This window comes from Nerophis ophidion, linkage group LG22 (genome assembly GCF_033978795.1).
Source record: "Nerophis ophidion isolate RoL-2023_Sa linkage group LG22, RoL_Noph_v1.0, whole genome shotgun sequence".
Lineage (NCBI taxonomy): Eukaryota > Metazoa > Chordata > Actinopteri > Syngnathiformes > Syngnathidae > Nerophis > Nerophis ophidion.
In genome coordinates this window covers 23,084,174-23,109,512 of record NC_084632.1, presented here as the reverse complement: position 1 = coordinate 23,109,512, position 25,339 = coordinate 23,084,174, and the positions used below count along the sequence as shown (strand labels likewise).

At 37.5% G+C, this 25,339-nt stretch overlaps 1 protein-coding gene across 1 annotated transcript; it reads left to right on the top strand.

The window, feature by feature from the left end:
- Positions 1–774: 774 nt before the first annotated feature.
- Positions 775–12,830, top strand: mob3a (MOB kinase activator 3A). The gene is made up of 4 exons (XM_061883523.1): positions 775–980; positions 5,738–6,238; positions 10,121–10,323; positions 12,461–12,830. The coding sequence occupies exons 2-4, from the start codon at positions 5,821–5,823 to the stop codon at positions 12,488–12,490; spliced, it is 651 nt and encodes a 216-aa protein (XP_061739507.1). The 5' UTR covers positions 775–980; positions 5,738–5,820; the 3' UTR covers positions 12,491–12,830.
- Positions 12,831–25,339: the final 12,509 nt, after the last annotated feature.

The following is a 25,339-nucleotide window of genomic DNA, read 5'->3' as shown; positions in this document are numbered from 1 at the left end:
CACTATCCTCATCCACGAATCTTTCATCCCCGCTCACATTAATGGGGAAATTGTCGCTTTCTCGGTCCGAATCGCTCTCGCTGCTGATGGCCATGATTGTAAACAATGTTCAGATGTGAGGAGCTCCACAACCCGTGATGTCATGCGCACATAAATAAATGGGTTGTACTTGTATAGCGCTTTTCTACCTTCAAGGTACTCAAAGCGCTTTGACACTACTTCCACATTTACCCATTCACACACACATCCACACACTGATGGAGGGAGCTACCATGCAGGGCGCTAACCAGCACCCATCAGGAGCAAGGGTGAAGTGTCTTGCTCCGGACACAACGGACGTGACGAGGTTGGTACTGGGTGGGGACTGAACCAGGGACCCTCTGGTTGCATGGCCACTCTACCACTGCGCCACATCGTCTGCTACTTCCGGTACAGGCAAGGCTTTTTTATTAGCGACCAAAAGTTGCGAACTTTCTTGTCAATGTTCTCTACTAAATCCTTTCAGCAAAAATAGGGCAATATCGTGAACTGATCAAGTATGACACATGCCATCCCCATTTAAATAAGAACATCTCATTTCAGTAGGCCTTTAAATACATCTGATATTACATATTGTTGCATGTTAGCCGTGTTTATCGGACAGCCAATTGATATCTGATATGTGAGCAAAAAACTCCCTTTTTTGCTTTGAGCTACTCGAAGCAAAGGCTTTGAGTCCTTTATTTTGTTAGTCATCACCGGAAGTTCAAAGCGCCTTCCCTTAGCGTCGGGCCAGTACAAAGCCTTGAATGGGCGGAGTCTGACGTCAGCTTTACTAAACTGTCATGTTTGTGGATTAAACAGTACATTTGCAGCATGAATAGTTGTACGAGTACATATTTCAGTTTTTCTACATTATCGACATAACGTCGCCAATCGATCGCTGGGAACTTTCGACCAAATATATCGAAGGACGTTGGCGGAAGAGGAAGGCGGAACAAGTAAGTTTGGCCAAAAGTAGCTTTCAGCGGGGCTATTTCGCCATATTCTAAAACCCACCTTTGATATACCGATTGATGTCCGCCGACGGTGTGTCTAATACATTGGTTGAAAAAAAAAATACATTTTCTCCTAATTAATTCGAATTTGTGGGGGTTTTCTGAAGCAACAAGTCCAAGCAGGTTATAGCGACACACAAAGTTGGTACAGTTTAATCTCCTGCTTTCATGTCGGAAACATGAGAATTGTTTTCTGAGATTAAAAAAAAAAAAAACATTCATCAAATGTGAGCTTCGGTTTGAGTTTCAAAACGTCGAAAGGAGGCTTGACCGGGTTTTATTGTCATTCCGAACATTCTTTCGTATCACGACGGATTAGTGCTTGAAATAGGAAATGAGTCATTGTGGTAAACGTCATAAATGCGAGCTTCCCTGTTTACTATTCACTTTTTTAACGTTTGAGCACGAACGATGCAATGCAGTATTGCAGTGGTTCTCAAATGGGGTACGCGTACCCCTGGGGGTATTTGAAGGTATGCCAAGGGGTACGTGAGATTTTTTTAAAATATTCTAAATATAGCAACAATTCAAAAATCCTTTATAAATATATTTAATGAATAATAATTCAACAAAATATGAATGTAAGTTCATAAACTTTGAAAATAAATGCAACAATGCAATATTCAGTGTTGACAGCTAGATTTTTTATGGACATGTCCCATAAATATTGATGTTAAAGATTTCTTTTTTTGTGAAGCAATGTTTAGAATTAAGTTAATGAATCCAGATGGATCTCTATTACAATCCCCAAAGAGGGCACTTTAAAGGCCTACTGAAATGAGATGTTCTTATTTAAACGGAGATAGCAGGTCCATTCTATGTGTCATTCTTGATCATTTCGCGATATTGCCATATTTTTGCTGAAAGGATTTAGTAGAGAACATCCACAATAAAGTTCGCAACTTTCGGTTGCTAACAGAAAAGCCCTGTCTTTACCGGAAGTCGCAGACGATGACATCACATGTAGATGGCTCCTCACATATTCACATTGTTTTTAATGGGAGCCTCCAACAAAAACAGCTATTCGGACCGAGAAAACGACAATTTCCCCATTAATTTGAGCGAGGATGAAAGATTTGTGTTTGAGGATATTGATAGCGGCTTCACGGTGGCAGAGGGGTTAGTGCGTCTGCCTCACAATAGAAGTTCCTGTAGTCCTGGGTTCAAATCCAAGCTCGGGATCTTTCGGTGTGGAGTTTGCATGTTCTCCCCGTGAATGCGCGGGTTCCCTACGGGTACTCCGGCTTCCTCCCACTTCCAAAGACATGCACCTGGGGATAGGTTGATTGGCAACACTAAATTGGCCCTAGTGTGTGAATGTGAGTGTGAATGTTGTCTGTCTATCTGTGTTGGCCCTGCGATGAGGTGGCGACTTGTCCAGGGTGTACCCAGCCTTCCGCCCGATTGTAGCTGAGATAGGCGCCAGCACCCCCCGCGACCCTGTAAGGGACATGCGGTAGAAAATGGATGGATGGATGGATATTGATAGCGACGGACTAAAAAAACAAAAAAAAAACACGATTGCATTGGGACGGATTCAGATGTTTTTAGACACATTTACTAGGATAATTCTGGGAAATCCCTTGTTTTCTTATTGTGTTGCTAGTGTTTTAGTGAGTTTAATAGTACCTGATAGTCGGAGGTGTGTGTCCATGGGTGTCTTGACGCCAATGTCTCAGGGGAGTCGACGGCAGCTATGGACGGCGCAAGCTCAGCTGATCTCCACAATTTTTTCAACGAAACCTGCTGGTTGACATTCGGTCGGGATCCATGTTCGCTTGACCGCTCTGATCCATAGTAAAGTTTCACCTCCAGGAATTTAAAACAAGGAATCACCGTGTGTTTGTGTGGCTAAAGGCTAAAGCTTCCCAAGTCCATATTTCTACTTTGATTTCTCCAATATTAATTGAACAAATTGCAAAAGATTTAGCAACACAAATCTCCAAAATACTGTGTAATTATGCCGTTAAAGCAGATGACTTTTAGCTCATATTTCCTAACAGTCCGTGACGTCACGCGTACACGTCATCATTACACGACGTTTTCAAGAAGAAACTCCCGGGAAATTTAAAATTGCAATTCAGTAAATTAAAAAGGCCGTATTGGCATGTGTTGCAATGTTAATATTTCATAATTGATACTGCGTGGTGGGTAGTAGTGGGTTTCAGTAGGCCTTTAAGTTGATGATTACTTCTATGTGTAGACATTTTTATTTATAATTGAATCAATTGTTTATTTTCAACAAATTTTTAGTTATTTTTATATATTTTTTTCCAAATAGTTCAAGAAAGACCACAACAAATGAGCAACATTTTGCACTGTTATACAATTTAATAAATCAGAACTGATAACATAGTGTTGTATTTTACTTCATTTCTTTTTTTCAACCAAAAATGCTTTGCGCTGATTAGGGGGTACTTAAATTAAAAAAATGTTCACAGGGGGTACATCACTGAAAAAAGGTTGAGGACCACTGCAGTATTGTCTTGAACTAATTTTTTAATATCTTGAACAAACTTATTTACATATTTATGCATGTTAGATTAAGCTCATGTCGTGCCAAAAGTAGGACATAGATATTGATGTTGTGTAATTAATATTTCCCGGTGTTCTGACCTTAAAAAAAATGCTACCCATTGCTACTGAGCATGCGCACGCATGCGCATTGACGAACAAAAAAAACATAGCAATTAAGGTAAAACGATATATTTTAGTTATGTTTAGCATTTTTTTACATACCGGGGAAAAAACTAAATCAAAAACGGTATAAAGCGTGACAAACCCAATATGGCCGCAGACTGAAAAATCAAAGTATGCGGGGGCCATTTTGATATTTTTCTTTTTTAAAAGCAATACAATAGTTGTGTTTTTTTTTTTACTTAATGGCTTTGTTCAAGTTTGGTCCCCAGTCTCTGGAAGGGTCTCAGTCATAAAAAGGTTAGAAATAAGTAATAAATTATTATTTTTTTCATTTACGCTTGAATCTCGAAATCAACTTTAGGTCTGTCTGTCGTTATTAAAAAAAATTAATTTTGTTTTTTATGTTTATGGCCTTTATGTCAAAACCCTTATTTATTTGGCAAACAAACAAACTATGCAACATTTTCCCCCAAAACATTTCAAAGTGGAATATTTGACGTGAAGTAATTGGAACCCTAAATAGGTCAATAATTCATAACAATAAAAAAAGAATAAGTGTTCAAAATAAACCAAATGTGTATTTTTTTTTTTTACTTCTAACGCTTAAGTCTGTAGACCTTGATCATAATATTGTATAATTTTTTTCATACTTCGTTTGTTTGATGCCCTTTTTGTGAAAGAAAACTTTGTTTCGCACAAAATATGCAATATTATCCCCCCAAAATATTTGAAAGTGAAATTGTCCCAGTGAAGTAATTGGAGCCTTCAGCAGGTCAATAACAGTCCGCATGTCAGCTTTGTGTTATTAGTGTCAACATTGCAACATGTCACTGTTTACTCTTTTATTACACTTTTTTATATTTTAAATTTTATAGTATTTTTTAGAATGGGCCGGGGCCATTAACAAATTACCTGGGGGCCACAATAGGCCCTCGGGTCGCACTTTGGACACGCCTGCAACATGGGGACAGAATTACCATGAATAGATTTACTTGGACCCCGACTTAAACTTATTCGGGTGTTACCATTTAGTGGGCAATTGTACAGAATATGTACTGTTCTGTGCAATCTACTAATAAAAGTTTCGATCAATCAATCAATGCCAACAATCAAGTATTTTGCCAAACCATATATGAATAATAAGAAAAACTACAATAGATCGTGTTCCAGGACCTATTTCGGACATTTCCTGATAAATAAAGCCAAATCTGGCCGTTATTTATGCTGCGATTACGCAACTGTTTGCATATTTTTTGACGTAGCACATTTTTTCAGAACACTAGACAAATTTGCAGAATTATGTTTTAATAATAGCTAGAAGATTGACGCACTGTGTCAGGCAGGCAATGATTTCTCGTCTGGTAGCGTTATTCCACGGCCCAGGAATTACACCGTACCGGCCCTACGAGTTCAGTCCGAAACTTGGTAGTTGAAATATTTTTGCAGCAAATTCCTAAAAACATTAGTGCTCCTGTTGTATAGAGGAATTTAAAACACTATGAACAGATCCTTGCAGTGACATGTTGACCTTGTGGGGGCCACAATTGTTATTTACACAACTGAGGCGTTTCTCAAGGCACCCCTTTAAAGTCCTGTCCTTTTTGTCGATTACATTTTTTTTGTCGTAATGTGATATATTTAACTCAAATTTTTTTTGTAGTTCTGATGCAGTCAGCAGTCATGTGTTCATCTTCTTTAATGATTCTAGTGTTGTTGCTCAAGATTCAATTATAGGTCCTCCCCTTTTCATCATTTCGGCTATTCAACTGGTGACCCGTGAGTTCAGTTAAAAAAACATTTGAGTGCTGTCATTTCACTAGCACTTTTGCAGAAGGTCCTTTAAAACAGCAGAGCGCTCCAGTAATTCCGACAAAATAAATAAAACAATATCAAATGTCTATTGTGAAGGATGTAAAATTAACAAAATAAGACAAATAGGAAAGGGAGTAGTCCAGCTGCCTTAGTCTTGGTCCTTAGTTTTCGGGAAATTAGGGCCCCAAAACGATTTAGTTGAATATGATTGGCAAACAATCCTCATCTTTTCTCTTTCCCCTCTTCAGATTCCCAACGACGACAATTAAGGCCATAATAATTGCACAGGTTGTGCCCACAATCCTTTGCCTGCCAGACCCATCGTGCAACCATGTCCATGGCACTGAAACAAGTCTTCAACAAAGACAGGACATTCCGGCCCAAGCGCAAATTTGAGCCTGGCACACAGCGCTTTGACCTGCACAAAAAGGCCCAGGCCTCTCTGAATGCCGGTTTGGACCTGAAGCAGGCCGTGCAGCTGCCCCACGGGGAGGACCTCAACGACTGGGTGGCTGTCCACGTTGTCGACTTCTTCAACCGCATCAACCTCATCTACGGCACCATCAGTGACTCCTGCACCGACAAGACCTGCCCGGTGATGTCTGGCGGGCCCAAGTACGAATATCGCTGGCAGGACGAGCACAAGTACAAGAGGCCGACTGCGCTGGCGGCCCCCAAATACATGAGCCTGCTCATGGACTGGATCGAGGTACAGATCAACAACGAGAACATCTTTCCCACCAATGTCGGTAAGTGTGCAGACCAGCTGCAGATGGTCAAAACATGCAGAATTAGGTCACATAGATTGTTTCTGTTCATGTGCTGTGGGTTATCATGTTTACATAGCAAGTTAAATCTCGCTTGCGGGCTGAAACTCTTTCTGTACGGTACAGAACTCTACCAATATTGTCAGGACAATTAGCCAATAACACATTCATCAAGCATCAAAGGGGTGATTCTAAGCATTTTGCTTTTATTGGGGTAAAACCAGAGATGTTCTGTTCCGAACAGGGTTTCTGATACCGAGTGAGATCGACCCATACCAATTACATATGTATTAACTGTAACTTTGTCTATTTATATTCCGATATTGTCCAACTCTTCAATACCGATTTGAATATCATCCAATACCGATATATACAGTTGTGGAATTAACACATTATTGTACCTAATTTTGTTTTGATGCCCCACAGGATGCATTAAACAATGTAAAAAGGTTTTCCAAAATAAATCAACTCAAGTTATGGAAAAAAGCGGGGGTGTATATTGTAGCGTTCCAAAAGAGTTAGTGCTGCAAGGGTACCTGGGTATTTGTTCTGTTGTGTTTATGTTGTGTTACGGTGCGGATGTTCGCCCAAAATGTGTTTGTCATTCTTGTTTGGTGTAGGTTCACAATGTGGCGCATATTTGCAACAGTGTTAAAGTTGTTTGTACGGCCACCCTCAGTGTGACCTGTATGGCTGTTGACCAAGTATGCCTTGCATTCACTTGTGTGTGTGAAAAGCCGTAGATATTATGTGATTAGGCTGGCACCCAAAGGCAGTGCCTTTAAGGTTAATGGCGCTCTGTGTACCACTCTGTATAGCGGCGTTTTAAAAAGGCATATATTTTAATTTTTGAAAGAGAAACCGATAATTTCCGATATCATATTTTAAAGCATTTATCGGCCAATAATATCGGACATCTCTAATAGTGAGTGCTGTTTACAGTTTAACATTATCAACTCAATATTTTAACCGGTTCCATATTATTTATTATTGTACATTTATTCAGCCAAACAAAGTCAACAGAACACAAAAACTAAGCAAAAGTAAAAACCCACTATGTACTACTCATTGCTTTTTGCACTCAAAAAGTCCTTTGTCAATGGAACTATTCCCTGTGTTTGTAAACATAAACAAAAACAACATTTTGAGAAAATAGAAAAAAATCTATTTAATCAATCGTATACTGATGCTACCCTTGGTATCAACACTGACTTATGGGTGGATCTGCCCATAAATCGTGTACTGACTGACAATGCCAATTTCTTGGTGATTTTTTTAAGCAAGTTTAGCGGTTAAGTTTGCTTTTAGCATGCCTGCTCCTGGCTTGGTCCTGGTGTGTAACATGTAGCTTCATCCTCCAGTTATAATCCTTCAAATACTAATAAATAGAGTTTATTTGCGGTAATAGAGGGTATTATTTATTATTACCTTAGGCGGGCGACTCCATACAGTAAGGAGATACATAATTAGCTGCTAGCTACTTGTCATAGGGGGCACTAAAAATACTGTGACCCAGAGGGGATCTGCGTTTGTGATCGCCATTCAAAGGCATTGGCGATCACACACTTTTTCACAAAATTTGTCCGATACTGATCGGCAGCTGATCGATTGGCTCATCTCTTGGTAGAACTTGAGACAAAAAGAGATTTGTCACAATACACTTAGCTGAGTGCAGTGTTTCCCAGGGTATATTTTGGCGACATGCTAAGAAAATTGAACCGCCACAAATGGATTGGGCGCTTACTGTTCACATGTAAAATGAATCCTATTATAGCTAACTTCCACACAGACATGCCAAAAAGGAGATTGAAATCCTTGATTGCCTGACTGTGCAGCCGGCATGCTAACCACTATACAATGTAAATAGGTAACTATTACTATTAGTAAATAGCGTCTTGGCAAAGGCTAATTCCTAGCTAAGCAATACTGTGGCCTATACACTATTGCCATTTAACGTCTTGGAATTGCAACTGCATGTAAAGTATACTTGCAAATATGATAACTGGACAGCACACTTATCATAGTTAGCTAGTTTTATATGTCACATTAAAGGGGAAAAGCTGTTTTTTTAATTTTTCCTATCGTTCACAATCAATTTGAAAGACATGACAATAGATGGATTTTTTTTAATGTACTTTAAATATTAAATAAATGTAAATAAAAGTCCGCCTACAATGAAGCCAATGGGAGCTCCACTATTCCGCCCATAAAATACGATAAACAACCATTCAAAGAGGGCCTAAAATATTCCATTTCCATTTTGTGACTGAAATATTAACCAAGTATTAGTGTTGTTGTTTTAATAAGCGCTAACGCAGACAAACTATTTATAGCGGTGACGTGATCACTTCCGTGTGTCACTATTTTTACATCATCATGTGGTCTGCTGTTTCCTCGCTTCCCTGCTCCCTGTAAGTTTTTGGAACATCAGAAATCGTGCTTTTCACCTAAAAAGTAGTTGGCTGAGAATATAATCAGAAAGGTTAGTACACATTGACAGCCATTTAGGAGCTGGAATTGGTCAGAACAGGAAAAGCACTTGTTCCCACCCACCACGTGTCTTTATGTGACATTTTTCATCTAAATGGGAATATAAGAACATCCCAGCAGTCAGTATCCTAATGACAGCAGACCAAATACAGTAAGTGATGTTTTATTATATTTGTTGGTTCTCATATAGTCTGCAGATAGTAGATGAAGAAGTTAAAAAGTCAATGTCGTGATGTTTTTCTTAAAATTAATGCGCCACAATCAAAATCAAAATACGTAAATATTAAATATTTTTATAAATGTGTTACTACATTACAAAAATACTTACATCAGGTATATAAAACGGTAATGGAGGCGTTTGGATGTTTTTTTAGGGGAAGAACGATTAGCAAAATTCTAAAAAAAAAAGTGCAGATCCCCTTTAAAAAATAGATGTTATTATCAAACAATTTTCCTTTCATTACACACATAAAAGTACCAACAATTGGTTCAGTTGACTACCGGTATAGATTCCTAGACACAAGCAATTGTTTCTGTTTCGGTTTAAATGTGACAGGCAAACCCCTTAACCATGCCACGCCTGATGAGCCCTCACGGAACCCTTATGTGTCCTGGCACAATAACTGTGAATCACTGGTTTAGGAGGCTGTTTGTGGTAATCTGTGGACACAAAACCTTTTTAAATAGTAATGTTGGCTGTAATCCTCATAATAGAGAATGTTCATAATATATTTTGCAGACTAATGTTGGCTTTAATCCTCATGATAGAGAATGTCCATAATATATTTTGCAGTAGGTTGGCAAAACAAATGTCACAAAATTGGAGAAAGAAGTTATAACGTGAGATATGCAGATGCAGAGATTTCTTTTATGCAGAGATATTTTTTTAAATATATATCTGCAAGGCCACATGCATTGCATTGCTGCCTGCCTCCTCTGTTGCCATGACATTCTATTCATTCTCTATTTCTGCAAGTGTGTATTGTAGTGGCCGTGCAGCTGAATCACAACATATCTCAGTAGAAGAGGATTTATTAAGTAGGTCACACAATGTACAACAGGCGGTGATTAGGAAAAAAAACGTCCCTGACACTCTTGCCCGCTGGGAAAGAGTCCAGAAATATTATTGGATGGGTCAGAGGAAAACGGCCGTCCTGAATGAATCATGCAGCCTCTTTTGGACCACATGTTTCCCAGCTGCGTGTGGCCTGATGCGATGTGGTTCTTTTTAGCATGCAAGTACAAACAATGCGGTCGTAACAGACAAATCCTCGATAAAATATGCTGACATGGTTATTTTTAATTCTGTTCTCCAGTTCTACAACTTGGATTGACCCCCGGTCTCCTCCCATTTCCGATCTGTCTGACCCCCAGGTACTCCTTTCCCTAAGACCTTCATGCAGGTGGCTAAGAAGATTTTGTCCCGCCTGTTCCGGGTGTTTGTCCATGTCTACATCCACCACTTCGACCGAGTAAGCCAGATGGGAGCCGAGGCTCACGTCAATACATGCTACAAGCATTTCTATTACTTTGTTACTGAGTTCAACCTGACAGACCACAAAGAGCTGGAGCCTCTGGTAAGTTGAAAAGACACATGACAAAAAATGTGACTCTCACACACACAGCCGTGGAATATTGAGAGTGTTCCCTTGTTTATTATATCTGGAGCACAGATTTAAACGCTGTTTATTTTCTAAGTAACTTAGCAACAGAGATGGGTACCAAATTTGGTACCTTTTTATAGGCACTGACTGAAGTCGGTCTACTACTGGGTACCGATTCAGGTTAAAGCCCATTATCTTACAATATCCCTTGCTAACAAAGTAAGAAAAAGTACAGTAAGGCTCCATTTTTCAAAATGGATGCTAATTTACATTGGATTTTCTATTGACATGCTTCTGATTAGCATTAGTGAATTTATATGCCGATTTCATCACCTCCAAATTTTCGAATGAAAACTACGACGAGGATGCACGTTACAATCACACAGCTGGTGTGTAATAATTACAATGCTTACATTATGAACATTTTGTAGGGTTTAACAAAAGAAAATACTGGCACATTCAACTTAAAGGCATAGACTACTTCCTGGCAACACACTGTAGTCTAGAGTAGTGCAATTTAGACGATATACAATAGGGCTGCACAATTAATCGACGTTGAATCAACATTGAGGTTTTAGTTAGTGCGATAAATAACCGCAAGAGACTTGAGTATTTTCTTCTCTGTCTGGCATTTGAATGCCAGACTAGTTAACCAATCAGAATTGTTTAGCCTTGTATCCTTGCTTCCTTGCCAATTACAAGTGTTTAAGGAAACAGTTAGTTCGCGTGTGCTGCAGTGGAGGCAGTCAATATGTTAATAACAAACACCATTTGATCACTGATACAGGTTGCAGTTAATTAAATAAAGGAGTGAACATCCCAGTCAACACAATAAAGACTTAATAAACAAGTTGTGACAACGTTGACGACTCATCGCCTGCTGCAAAACACCAAATAGTTTTCTCCTTGGCTGTTTACTTTATGTGGGGACAACTGTCTCCAATATTGTCCACACCTGTCTCCATCTAAACTTAGCAGTGCGCTCTTAAACCACGCTGGGAAGCAAGGGAAAATTACATTAAACCAAGCGTTTGGCTCTGTTTACTCTGAGGGGAAATCTCTGCAGCAAAGTCTGTGTCGTTGGTCCACCATTATTATCAAGCCAAACGACGCTAGTGCACATGCGACTGACTTCGTGTTGGCGAAAATGCATTAATAAATGACGGTTTTTCGGTAATTAAAAAATTTAACGTTATTACTAACCGTCGGGAATTTTATCGCAAATTATCATTGTAGCGTTTTTTTTCACATCCCTCGTCCATTAACAACTAAAACTTCAAGGGTGGTCACGGCAGGTTCTTGCCGCAAATGTTGGTCAATTTTTTGGGCCTTACGGTGAAAGACGAGGGCGGTCGCAGCACTTGCCGTGGTTGCCGTGGTTAAATTTGAGCCTTGATTCCTGTTTATTTTCGTGTATATACAGTATGTATATATTTATTTATATTTTAGGCCATACCGCCCATTCCTACCCGAGTCTATACATTACTGCCATCTAATATCTTGGAATTGTAACTGCATGCAAAGTATACTATGTAATACTACTATAAGACACAGAAGTGTAAGAAAACAAGCTAACAACTAGAAAGCACAGCTCAATGTTACATGCCAAATAAAACACATGAGATGAACTTATTAACATTTATTAACACCGAGAAATTGGTACGATATTGTTTAAAATTTGAAAGGTACCCTTCCTTACCCCTGAGATTTAAAATTGACCTGCAGTTGGTGGCTCATGTTTATGTCCCACCAGGGTCTTGTAATAATGAGGATGAATTAGTTGTTTTAATTCTGTTGTACTGAGGGATGATGGGAGATGTATCAAGTAATTTGTCAAAATATTTCAGTTAGGAAATCATGACGCTTAACAATAACGAGATTAAACATTATTGTTGACATTACAGTCTGTTCAGTTTCTTTATTAATGATTTCCCATTTGTGTAGAGTTTGAATATTTTATGCTTTTATAGATTTGCAAAAACTCAGAAGACTTATCTTTGTCTGAGCTTTATCTATTTTGTCTATTCTTCTGTATTTTATGGTGGTTACGTGTGTTTCTTTTTCCGCAGTAGATCATAATATTTGTGTTATGTTTTTTTGCGTGACACAGAAAGAGATGACCTCTCGGATGTGCCACTGAGGGACCCAAGTTGATCTGTGGACTCTCCCAACCGTCCATCTGAAAACCGCAGTTGAGTTAAATGACAAATACGTACATCCACAAAGAGTCTATTTTTATATTGAAGTACTGTAATCTATTTTAGCTACAGACTGTAGGTTTTAAGTGAGAAGCTTGTCAGGTAAAATGTTTCTTTTATTCAAAATGGAAAACATTCTCTATCAGAGTGATGTATTAAGAGGTTTATAATGTTTTTATTTGAATCGCAATGCATTCCAGCATGCTTTTACTTTGTTTTTGTTTTTTTTTTCGTCTAAATGAATACTTTGTTGTTGTATTAAAATTCCTTACTCTATTATAAGCTTGTGTGTTGCTTGACTACGGTAGAGTACATTCTGTGGGTCGTAGCATGTATTATACCTTGGAAAAATGTCAAAACATAACTTAACTGGTGTTTTAAATTTAACATGTTGAGGTTAACAACACTGCTTCGCTGGTACATCTCAACAAATATTATTTGTAGTAAACATCCGTGTTAGCAACGTTGTTCTTTTATCGTATTACCAGAGGTGTGGACTCCAGTCACATGACTTGGACTAAAGTCAGACTCGAGTCATGAATTTGATGATATTAGACTCGACTTAAAAAAAATGCAAAGAGACTTGCAACTCCACTTGGACTTTAACATCAATGACTTGTGACTTCACTTGCCCTTGAGCTTTTTTTGCTTGACAAGACTTGCTACATTCCCCAAAAACCCAAAGATTAAACAATTATTCAGGAGCAGTCCATATCTTTCATTGTGTCATGTGTGTCTGTAAGCGTGAGTGCTCTCAGTACAACAGCCAATCAAATTACAACCATGTTGTTTTCGCCCCACAGCATTCATCCAATCAAATTGCAACAGAACCAACGAAGAAGAAATGTCAAACAATGTGCAAGTGAGAAAACATGCCAAATATAGTTTTGTTCGGATATAAAAACTACGACTTGGTCAACAAAAAACTAATTGCAGTATGCAAAACATGCGGTTTGAAGATTACAGACGGAGATGCAACAACTTCCAACCATGCTTGCCAACCTTGAGACCTCCGATTTCGGGAGGTGGGGGGTGGGGGGCGTGGTGATGGGGTGGGGCGGAGGCGTGGTCTGAAGGCCTGGTTTGGGGCGGGGGCGTGGTTAAGAGGAGAGTATATTTACAGCCAATTCACCAACTCGAGTATTTCATATATATATAATATATATATATATATATTAAATACATATATATATATGTACATATGTATGAAATACTCGACTTTCAGTGAATTCTAGCTATTTTTATTTATTTTATTATATATATAAATAAAATAAACACTTGAATTTCAGATGGCACCTATCAAATACACAGTAATAAAAACACAGTTCTACTAACTGTACTGTGCTTGCTGGTTACTAAAAAAAAAAAAAACACTTACCTTTCACTATTTGAGTAACGTCACTCCCGAGTTTCCAGAAGATGGCGCCAGTATGTGCTTTGGCCTGCCGTCTCTCGCTGTCTGCTCCGTTTGTTTTTGCGTTGTTTGCGTCTATTTTTGTCTGTTGTCAGCTCACTGCTTGTGTATGACCGCCAAACACTGTTGGATCTTTGCCCCTTTCCCACTGATATGATCAACTTTGACGTTGGTTTTTCAACGTACCAGTTTGCTTTTTCACCTGGCCGGATTCCTGCCTTCCTTTCCCGCCTCATGGCTCCTCTCCCCCGCCACCTGCGGGCTGTGTGTCGGGCCCCACCTGAATTAGCTGCGCCCTTGGACGTGCTGGCCCCCGCCAGGTTCGGTCTTGTGAACGCAAGATCTTTGACAAACAAAACGTTTATCCTGAAGGATTTCTTCACTTCCCGCGGACTTGACTTCCTCTGTGTGACGGAAACATGGCTGAGAGCCGGTGAGTCCGTCCCTCTTAATGAACTTCTGCCTGCGTAGTGTTCTTAGTTTAATTCTACGCGGTTGTCCGGTCGAAAAGGAGGAGGATTTGCAGTCGGTTTTAAAAATGACTTTAAATGCCGTCAGATCCGCCTGCAGTTCTCCTTTTCAAGCTTCGAACTGTGCATGTTTGAGCTGGAGGGGGCGTGGCCTCCAGCTCCAGCTGAATTTCGGGAGAAAATTTCTTCGGGAGGTTTTCGAGAGGCGCTGATTTTCGGGAGTCTCCCAGAAAATCCGGGAGGGTTGGCAAGTATGCTTCCAACTTTATTCGACATTAGAAGTTGCACAAAGAAGGGTAAGTTTTGAATGTAAGCTAGCGTTTATTGGCTAAGTAACATAACTTTTATTTGCTGTGTAGTTAAATACTGCAAACGTTAAAACCATAGACATCTTATAAGTAGAGGCAGCATCGAGCGCTACTGGCGCTGACAAGATGCGGGGCCGCCATCTTGGAGTGGTGATCCGCTTCACTCAGTGCAATTCATTTGGCAGGAGCAATGAACTGTCAGCGCATTTAATTTATCTTACCTCACTGAATATCACTGATTTTCATGTGGGTTTTTTTTTTTCATATGTGTAGCTATGATAATGGACACATGTTTGGGCGTGTTTTATTATTATTTGCTTAACAGTAATAGAATATTTTATATGCTATAAGTGACCAGACGTCTTTGAGATCAAAACTGGGAATATAATCCCAGAGAAGGGGGTACAAAATGGTCAGATATTTTTATACATGCGTATATCTTATGTAAATAATGTATGAATACATTAGATAACTATATAATTTATGGACCTATAGACTGTATCTCTTGCTGCAGCAGAAGAGTTTTTTTCTTTCTTGACACTTTGTATCGATATTTTGTATTACATTCTTTCCATGAATGATAATATTTACAGTGATTGTTTTCTATGTATTTTTTATGCATGTTGCTTTGGATAAAAGCTAATACTTAAACATAAACATGTGTAAACAACTGAAAGTCTATATCAGCTAAAACCACCAATCTGTTTCACTGGATTCAGAATAAAACCAAATTCTGTCTTACCCAACAATGTTATTATTTGAATATTGTTACTTGAAGACTTATTCCTGGTTACAATTATACTGTTAAGAAAGTATTGTCTTATACTTTGCCTAAAATGAGAAGATAGATAGATAGTACTTTATTGATTCCTTCAGGAAAATTAAAAATGCATAAAGAATGCATCATAATGAGCGGTGGCTGGTGAATTATGTTTTAGTTGGGGCTGAAAGTTTGTAAACCAAACCCCTGTAGAGGGGGTCATCCTCCCACAGAAGATTTCTTTGGGATTTTCACATACAAATATTGAAGATCTTTGCTTCTTAACTCTGTGGTAATATTATTTTGACAAAATACAACCAATAGTATGTTTACGTTAAATCTTACTTGTGAAAAGTAATCCCCCGATTCCTATTTTCAACAGTCCTGTCAACTGTCAGTTTAGCATATTTGTTTTCTACCTGTCAACTGTCAGTTTAGGCTGCTCGCCGGCTCCTCATCACTTCAAGATGGCAGCCGAATTTCTTGCGTCACAGCAGCCAATGCTGCGTCTACTTATAAGATGTCTATGGTTATAACGTCATTGCAAACAAGGCAATCTGTGGTGTCCGCCGCAGTTCGCTACCTTATTCATACTTTTTGTCAAGTGATTTATTTTTTAAGCAGGGTTGCATGAGGTACCTACACATAATGTTACGTTAGTCAATGTATCACACACAGTAACGTAACGTTAGACGGCGGTCAGCAGCACCGCATATTTTAGCCACCTACAAAAAGATAAAAATAGTAAAATAAAGGTCGGTTAAAATGTATACTACATTAAGAATATGTGTGTATATTGCATAGGGCCCTGACATCTAAAAAGTACAACTCTGTTCATTGTTATGTTCATGTATTTAAGTTTTTCATGTGTATGCACACATAAACGCACATTCAGTATGAGATGAGAGCAATGAGATAAGGAAAGAACAGGATAGAAACTGCTGTGGAACTAGTTACAATGCAATGTGCCATGGAAATACAATGTTAACACTTTTGTGCAAATAAGACTCGTTTTTTCAAATGTGTTTATTCTGTAAAGGAATGAGTCAAATGTTTAAAATGACTGAATAGTGCTATTATGAAGTGCAATGTCAGTACTATTTTTTTCCTGCAATTTCAAATGCACTTGTTTTAATAAATAAATACAGCGTTTTTAAAGCCTACACAATCTGTGTAAGTGTATCAGTCTGTGGTTAAAATGATTTGTAAGTACTCAAAATTCAGGACTTGCGACTTGACTTGAGACTTTCCTGTCTTGACTTTGGACTTGGGACTTGCCCGTTTTGACTCGGGACTTGAGGGCAAAGACTTGAGACTTATGACTTGCAAAACAACTGCTAGGTCCCACCTCTGCGTATTACTATTTCAAAATCTACTGTTACCAACAATGCAATGACATTATGTACGCTTTCACTGTTGCACGTTTATCCACTATTGTGTTATTGTTGCCACCACATGCTTTTGTTAAAGATGGCGGAAGATCAGGAATCACCTGCTGGAATTTCAGACAAATGGAGCATGTCTTTCCTTCCCAAAGCTGAAAATGTGTCGCAGTGATTACTTAAAAAGGGGCTAAACTACTTTATACCTAAGGTTATATTCATGAAATGTGTGTTTATGAAGGTGAACATTGCGTGTTGCAAAGGGCTGGCCGTTAATGCAGAAAAATCATCCACCACATAGACTGTACGTTCAAATTTCCCGGGGAAAAAGTGGAAATTCTACTGATTTTTACTCAACACGCCAACACAGCTAGCTCCACTCTTGCTCGATGACTTCAAACGCCACTCGAGGCACAAAGGCATACACTCAAAAGTCCCAGATATGACATCATGCACTACATGCAGAAAGCGTTTCTCAACAGCACATACCCCATATTTAAAGGTTTTTTGAAAAAGTTAAGGAATAACCAGTTAAATTTATCCTGGAGTCATTTGGTTACTGCAGTAATTCATTTACCGTTTTGGAAAAGTAGCTGCGTGTAATTTTCCCAACACTATGCCGCAGTACAGTTGCTGGGAAAAACTGACCTAGCAGGATCCACCAATTCAAAAGTTTATTAAAAAAAATTGTGCTTGCAATGATAACTTAACAAAAAACATTAGCAGTACCATTCTGTGTATTTCTACATTATTGCAAACTTCTCAATAAGAATTGTTGAAATGTATATGCTGCTTACTGTATGAAATTCAACCGTTTTTCAAATAGAATAATGTCAAAATGTACTAAATTTACAACAAATGACTGTAAAAATTACAGTACCCTTGTATTTTGCAGCAATTACTGTTATTTTTACAGTAAAAATACTGCAATCAAAATTAACTAACATTACAACAAAGGACAGTAAAACCCTTATTTCACAGCCATTTAACTCATAAAAATGTACTAACATTACAACAAATAACTAAAAATTACAATACTCTTACATTTCGCAGCAATTAACTGCTATTTGTACAGTAAAATACTGTAATTAAAAATAAGACTAAGATTACAACAAAGGACTATAAAAACCCTTATTTTTGTGATGATTCGTTGCCCGTATCATGTTTTGTTTAGTTTAGAACTCCCTTAGTTCGGTTTCAGCAACACTGGGTTTGTGTTTCTTTGTTGCCATGGGTGTTGATTATTTTCACCTGCCTCTGATTAGTGTTCGGGACGCTCACTGGCTCCCGGGCACTAATCAGAGAGATATGTATTCCTGCCTTTCGCCACACTCGGTCTGGCTGTTTTGCTTGCTTCACGCAACAAGTTAGAATTGGTGGTTCCTACATCTTGTTTCTATGCTAACCTTTTCTGTTAGCTTTTCCGTAGCTTCCCGTACTATCGGCACGCTTGTTCTATTTTTCTTTGTTTTCCTGTCTGATTTATGGAAAAAAATCATTACCACCGGAGTTCCGTCCACATCTCTGGGGAACGATCCGCGCATTAACATGCGAACACCCGTAACAATTTCACATGAATTATTTCACAGTAAAATACTATACAAAGAATTCACCGTAAGATTACAACATTACGATACCCTCATATTTCACAGCAATTAACCGGTATTTCACGGTAAAACACTACATTACAGAGATTTGTAGTATTACATCAAATGACTGTAAATTCAAACTGATTTTTCTCTAAAGGGGTTTGTGAGGTTAAAATGATTGACAATAAAAGTTACAACTGTCCAAAGGGGTTCGCAAGGTTAAAATGATTGACAATAAAAGTTACAACTGTAAAGTTACCTCATATAAATGTAATTTTATTGTAATCGTGCAGTTACAGTAAATTGCTGTAAAAACATTCTACATTAAATTACGTAAATGTTATTGTGAAGGTCATTCGATAATTTGCTCTGAGTTTTGAAAGGCATTCTTTTACAGCAAGTTATTATTATTACTTAGTATTGAGTTGAGCTGAGTTTGAGTTTATTTGGAACATGCATGCATACAACATGATACATCACAATTTCCAGTTTTTCTTTTCATCATGTTCGAAAAGGAGTAGGAAGAAGCAGAGCTTATTAAATCCTACCCCTTTTCTTTTACATAACAGCTGCTAAAACTTTTGTTCAATTCCTGTTCTCAATTTATTCACAATATACTCCATAAGTAATCACAATCAAAATAAATAATAATTGGTGAAGTTATATTTCATATGGTGAGATGAGTAAGATTATTTTGAGAATGAATGAATGGATGGATGAAATAAATTCAGAATGTTTATCATTGTTGTTCTTTGTACTTTAAAACTTAAAGTTTGAAGAGTTTCTTGAAGTGGATCATATTAGTACATTGTTTGATTGCTTTGCTAAATCCATTCCATAATTTAACTCCACATACAGATATACTGAAGGTCTTAAGTGTTGTACGTGCGTACAAATGTTTTAAATTACATTTTTCTCCAAGATTATATTTGTCCTCTTTTGTTGAGAAGAATTGTTGTATATTCTTGGGTAGCAGGTAACAGTTTGCTTTGTGTATAATTTTAGCTGTTTGCAATTTCACTATGTCGTGGAATTTCAGTATTTTTGATTCAATAAATAAAGGATTTGTATGTTCTCTATATCCAACATTATGTGTTATTCTAACTGATCTTTTTTGTAACACCGTTAGTGAACAAAGTGTACTTTTATAGTTATTTCCCCATTTTTCTACACAATAACTCAGATGTGGTAACACTAGCGAGCAGTAGAAAATACATAGTGGTTTTTGGTCTAGAGCAGGGGTCACCAACCTTTTTAAAACCAAGAGCTACTTCTTGGGTACTGATTAATGGAAAGGGCTACCAGTTTGATACACACTTAAATAAATTGCCAGAAATAGTCAATTTGCTCAATTTACCTTTAATAAATAAATCTATATATATAAAAAAAAAATCGGTATTTCTGTCCGTCATTCCGTCGTACATTTTTTTTCCTTTTACGGAAGGTTTTTTGTAGAGAATAAATGATGAAAAAAACACTTAATTGAACGGTTTAAAAGAGGAGAAAACACAAAAAAAATGAAAATGTAATTTTGAAACATAGTTTATCTTCAATTTCGACTCTTTAAAATTCAACATTCACCCGAAAAAAAATTTATAGAAAAACTAGATAACTCGAATCTTTTTGAAAAAAATTTTAAAAAAGAATTTATGGAACATCATTAGTAATTTTTCCTGATTAAGATTAATTTTAGAATTTTGATTACATGTTTTAAATAGGTTAAAATCCAATCTGCACTTTGTTAGAATACAAGCTATATTTCTAACAAAGACATATCATTATTTCTTCTAGATTTTCCAGAACAAAAATTTTAAAAGAAATTCAAAAGACTTTGAGATAAGATTTAAATTTGATTCTACATATTTTCTAGATTAGCCAGAATAATTTTTTTGAATTTGAATCATAAGTTTGAAGAAATATTTTGCAAATATTCTTCGTCGAAAAAACAGAAGCTAAAATGAAGAATGAAATTAAAATGTATTTATTATTCTTTACAATAAAAAAAAATATCAAAGATTGATTTAAATTGTCAGGAAAGAAGAGGAAGGAATTTAAAAGGTAAAAATGTGTATGTGTTTAAAAATCCCATAATCATTTTTAAGGTTGTATTTTTTTCTCTAAAATTGTCTTTCTGAAAGTTATAAGAAGCATAGTAAAAAATAAATGAATTTATTTAAACAAGTGAAGATCAACTCTTTAAAATATTTTCTTGGATTTTCAAATTCTATTTGAGTTTTGTCTCTCTGAGAATTAAAAATGTCGAGCAAAGCAAGACCAGCTTGCTAGTAAATAAATAAAATTTAAAAAATAGAGGCAGCTCACTGGTAAGTGCTGCTATTTTTAGAACAGGCCAGCGGGCTACTCATCTGGTCCTTATGGGCTACCTGGTGCCCGCGGGCACCGCGTTGGTGACCCCTGGTCTAGAACATGTTTTGCTTTATTCCTTATTGGTGTGTTTCTTGCTACTTTATGTTGTATATTTTTATGAGATTTCCAATTCAATTTATCATCAATCATTATACCCAGAAATTTGGTTTCATTTACTCTTTCAATTTCTGTTTCTATTAGTATATATCACTTGTATGGAAATGTACTCATTAGATTATGTGCAATTTTTTTCCCCTGCATTCAGATTTAATGCGTGATGTGTTTATCTTTATAAATATGTTATATTTAGAATAAAACGACTTAAAAATACAGTCATAGCTGACATAGGCGAGGCTAACCTTATCAAGTTAGGGTGATTGCACACTTTGGGCCTCCAGCAGCAGGCGCCTTCTCAGATGTCAAACCTGCTGGTGCATGTTGCTGGCACGCGCACACGCACTCTCCTGGCAGGAAACAGTCACACGAGACTCAGACCTCACATGACAAAAACTGCTGCCAACGCATGTCGTCGCTAGGTGGCGCCCTCTGCAGCATTGCACTTGAAAGAAGCAGGGAATTGCAGCCTCTGTAGGCAAGACAGGGGTTAATGATTGGCCTCTGCTGCTTACGTAACAATGAGGCCAGCCTGTACCCGCTGTGGTCCATCCGGGGAGGGCCGCTTGTGAATGAATCCAGTTTTGCGGGATTGTGTCAACAACAGTCGGGAACATGCTGCAGGACAACTTTGCTGCTTAGGCCCAAATTCAAATTCAAGCGAGGATGGCGTTAATCTAGAACTGGAAATGACAAGTTGATAAATTTAATGTCACTGAGCGGAATGATAGAACACGGGCACAATCTTTTTTGTTTTGCTTTTTTAAAGTCGATATAGACCATGGTTCTCAAACGTTTTTCCAGCAAGTACCACCTCAGAAAACACTATGCTCTTCGAGTACTGCTATGATGACCAACATTAAAATACAGTAGCGTAGTAGGCCTAAATATTCATTAAAAACAAGGCAGAGGTTTTAATTGTAACAAGTGTATTTAATATTTTTTGGCCACTGTAACATTACACACTGTTTGAACACTGTGTGTGTGTGTGTGTGTGTGTGTGTGTGTGTGTGTGTGTGTGTGTGTGTGTGTGTGTGTGTGTGTATTATATATACATACGGGTTAGGGGTGTGGGAAAAAATCGATTTGAATACGTATTGCGATTCAGAATCGATTCTCATTTTTTCAAAAATCGATTTAAAAAAAAAATATTTCTATCAATCCAACAGACCACTACACAGCAATACCATAACAATGCAATCCAAAGCCAAACCTGACCCAGCAACACTCAGAACTGCAATAAACAGAGCAATTAAAAGAAGACACAAACACGACACAGAACAAACAAAAAGTAGTGAAACAAAAATGAATATTATCAACAACAGAATCAATTGTAGTTATAATTTCAGTTTAGCAGTGATTAAAAATCCCTCATTTATATCATCATTAGACATTTATAAAAAATAAAACAAAAGAACAATAGTGTCACAGTGGCTTACACTTGCATCGCATCTCATAAGCTTGACAACACACTGTGTCCAATATTTTCACAAAGATAAAATAAGTCATATTTTTGGTTCGTTTATAATTTAAAACAAATTTACATTATTGCAATCAGTTGATAAAACATTGTCCTTTATAATTATAAAAGCTTTTGCAAAAAAATCTACTACTCTGCTAGCATGTCAGCAGACTGGGGTAGATCCTGCTGAAATCCTATGTATTGAATGAAAACAGAAATGTTTTGAATCGAAAAAACATTGTTTTTGAATCGAGAATCGCGTTGAATCGAAAAAAATCGATATATTATCGAATCGCTACCCAAGAATCGATATTGAATCGAATCTTGGGATAACCAAAGATTCGCAGCCCTAATATATATATATATATATATATATATATATATATATATATATATATATATATATACATATATATATATATATATATATATATATATATATATATATATATGTATACATATATATATGTATACATATATATATATATATATATATATATATATATACTATTTGAAGTGTGGACTCGTCAGACCAAAGGACACTTTTCCACTTTGCATCAGTCCAACTTAGATGAGCTCGGGCTGAGCAAAGCCGGCGGCATTTCTGGGTGTTGTTGATAAATGGCTTTCGTTTTACATAGTGAAGTTTAACCTTGCACTTACAGATGTAGCGACAAACTGTAGTTACTAACAGTGGTTTTCTGAAGTGTTGCTGAGCCCATGTGGTGATATCCTTCACACATTGACGTCGGTGTTTGATGCAGTACCGTCTGAGGGATCCAAGGTTATGGGCATTGAGGGTTGCGTGCAGTGATTTCTCGAATTTCTCGGAACCTTTTGATGATATTACGGATCATAGATGGTGAAATCCTTAAATTATTTGCAATAGCTCATTGAGAAATGTCGTTCTTAAAGAATTTGCTCATGCATTTGTTCACAAAGTGGTGACCCTCGCCCCATCATTGTTTGTGAATGACTAGAACATTTCAGCTGCTTTTATACCGAAATCATGGCACCCAATTAGCCTTTTCACCTGTGGGATGTTCCAAATCAGTGTTTGATGAGCATTCCTCAACTTTCTAAGTCTTTTATGCCACTTTTACCAGCTTTTTTTAAAACATGTTGCAGGCATCAAATTCCAAAAGAGCTAATATTTGCAAAGAATACAACAATTTGAAAGTTAAGTATCGTGTATTTGCAGTCTATTCTATTGAATATGGGTTGAAAAGGATTTGCAAATCATTGTATTTTGTTTTTATTTACGGTTTACACAACGTGCCGACTTTACTGGTTTTGGGGTTTGCATTTAAAGCTGCCTGCTTGAACAAAGGTATTAGTTTTTGCACAAACATGACGTGACAAATTGCTACAACAACAAAGACGCTCAATGGCTGCTGCAACCCGAGCCTTGTTGAAAAGGACGGTCCCGCTTCTCTACGTACGCTACGTGCAAGATGAGCCGAGCATGTCTTGTGCTTTTCCCTCCATTGGTATGTTTTGTGCTCGGTCCCGCCCCGCGGCCCTGGGTTAGAAAGACGTGAGGGCGAGAGGGCAAGGACAGGGGGAGGAACCATCTGCACGCTACATGCACCCGACTGTAGAACGTCCAGCTTTGTCGCCAGTTGTTGTTTTTGATGGTGCCGTGTGATTATTTGCACTCAAGAGAAAAGTTGTGGCCTGTTTGTGTGACTCAGCACAAGAGAGGAACTTGCACACACCCTAACGGCTTCACTGCTGGACGCCAAGGCAATGCAGGGCAAACGGCAGCAAGTTTTCACATGATTAGAAGAATTGTTCTCGAACGAGAAAACAAAAGTGGCTTCATTTTTGTGTCAGTGGCCACAATCCACAGAGAAAAAAATCACTCTATGCCTACACTGCAAAAAAGAGCTGGCAAAATATGATCTAAAAATTCAAAATAGACTGTCCACGTAGCTAATTTTACTTGATCAGATGTTCAAATATAAATATCTTATTCTTAGTTTTTTATTTTTATTTCATTTGATATATTTTATTTCAAATATGCCAAAAACAAGAGCAAGCCTGATCCAATACAATGCTATACCCTTAACAATAACAAAATGAAAACATTGGAGAATAAAAACGAAAAAAAATAAACAACATGAGCAATCGACTTTTTTTTTTACATATTTAAAAAGGAGTGAGAATAAGATTACACTTATTTAATCCCACCCTTTTTCTTTAAATCATAAATGACTCTGAGCTAGAACTACCTGTTCACGCTATGTTCAAACTTAATGAGCTTCCATCCATCCATTTCCTACCGCTTGTCCCTTTTGGGGTGGCGGGGGGCTCTGGAGCCTATCCCGGCTGCATTCGGGCGGAAGTCGGAGTACACGCTGGACAAGTCGCCACCTCATCGCAGACTTAATGAACTTGTATATACATCCATCCATCCATTTTCTACCGCTTATTCCTTTTGGGTAAATTCTAAATATATACATTCTGAAAACAAGCATTATTTAATTAGCAATTCTAAAATTAAGCATCTTGGGGATGTTGCAGAATCTTAAAAAAAATATATTTTTTATTTGGGGTGGAAAAGCAAAAGTGTCTTATATGATCGTCTCAATTTTACCATTTTTAAATTAAAATTTGCTCGATTTAATTATTCAGCCTAAAATTAAGATGATGATGTACAGTCAATGACTAAAAAATAAGTAAGAAGCTCTTAAAACTAAGGACATTTCGAGAAATAAAATGTGGAATCTTGGCAAGTGGCAAAATATTTTGCACTGTATTGTATTGCGCAACCTGTGAAAAAGGATGTAGCAGGAATGTCAGGACGTGACTCACTTAGTTTTGAAAAAAGCAGCTTTATTGCACAGTACATCATTATGCAACAGGAGCAAAGTGTGAAAAGAGGAAGAAAACAACTGGGTAGGTTAGGAAGGGGTGTCTAAA

Excerpts from the sequence above, each read along its gene's own strand:
- mob3a (XM_061883523.1), top strand. The coding sequence starts at position 5,821 with ATGTCCATGGCACTGAAACAAGTCTTCAACAAAGACAGGACATTCCGG. Across the intron at positions 6,239-10,120 it reads CATCTTTCCCACCAATGTCG|GTACTCCTTTCCCTAAGACC; the intron begins GTAAGTGTGCAG and ends TCTGACCCCCAG. Across the intron at positions 10,324-12,460 it reads ACAAAGAGCTGGAGCCTCTG|AAAGAGATGACCTCTCGGAT; the intron begins GTAAGTTGAAAA and ends TGCGTGACACAG.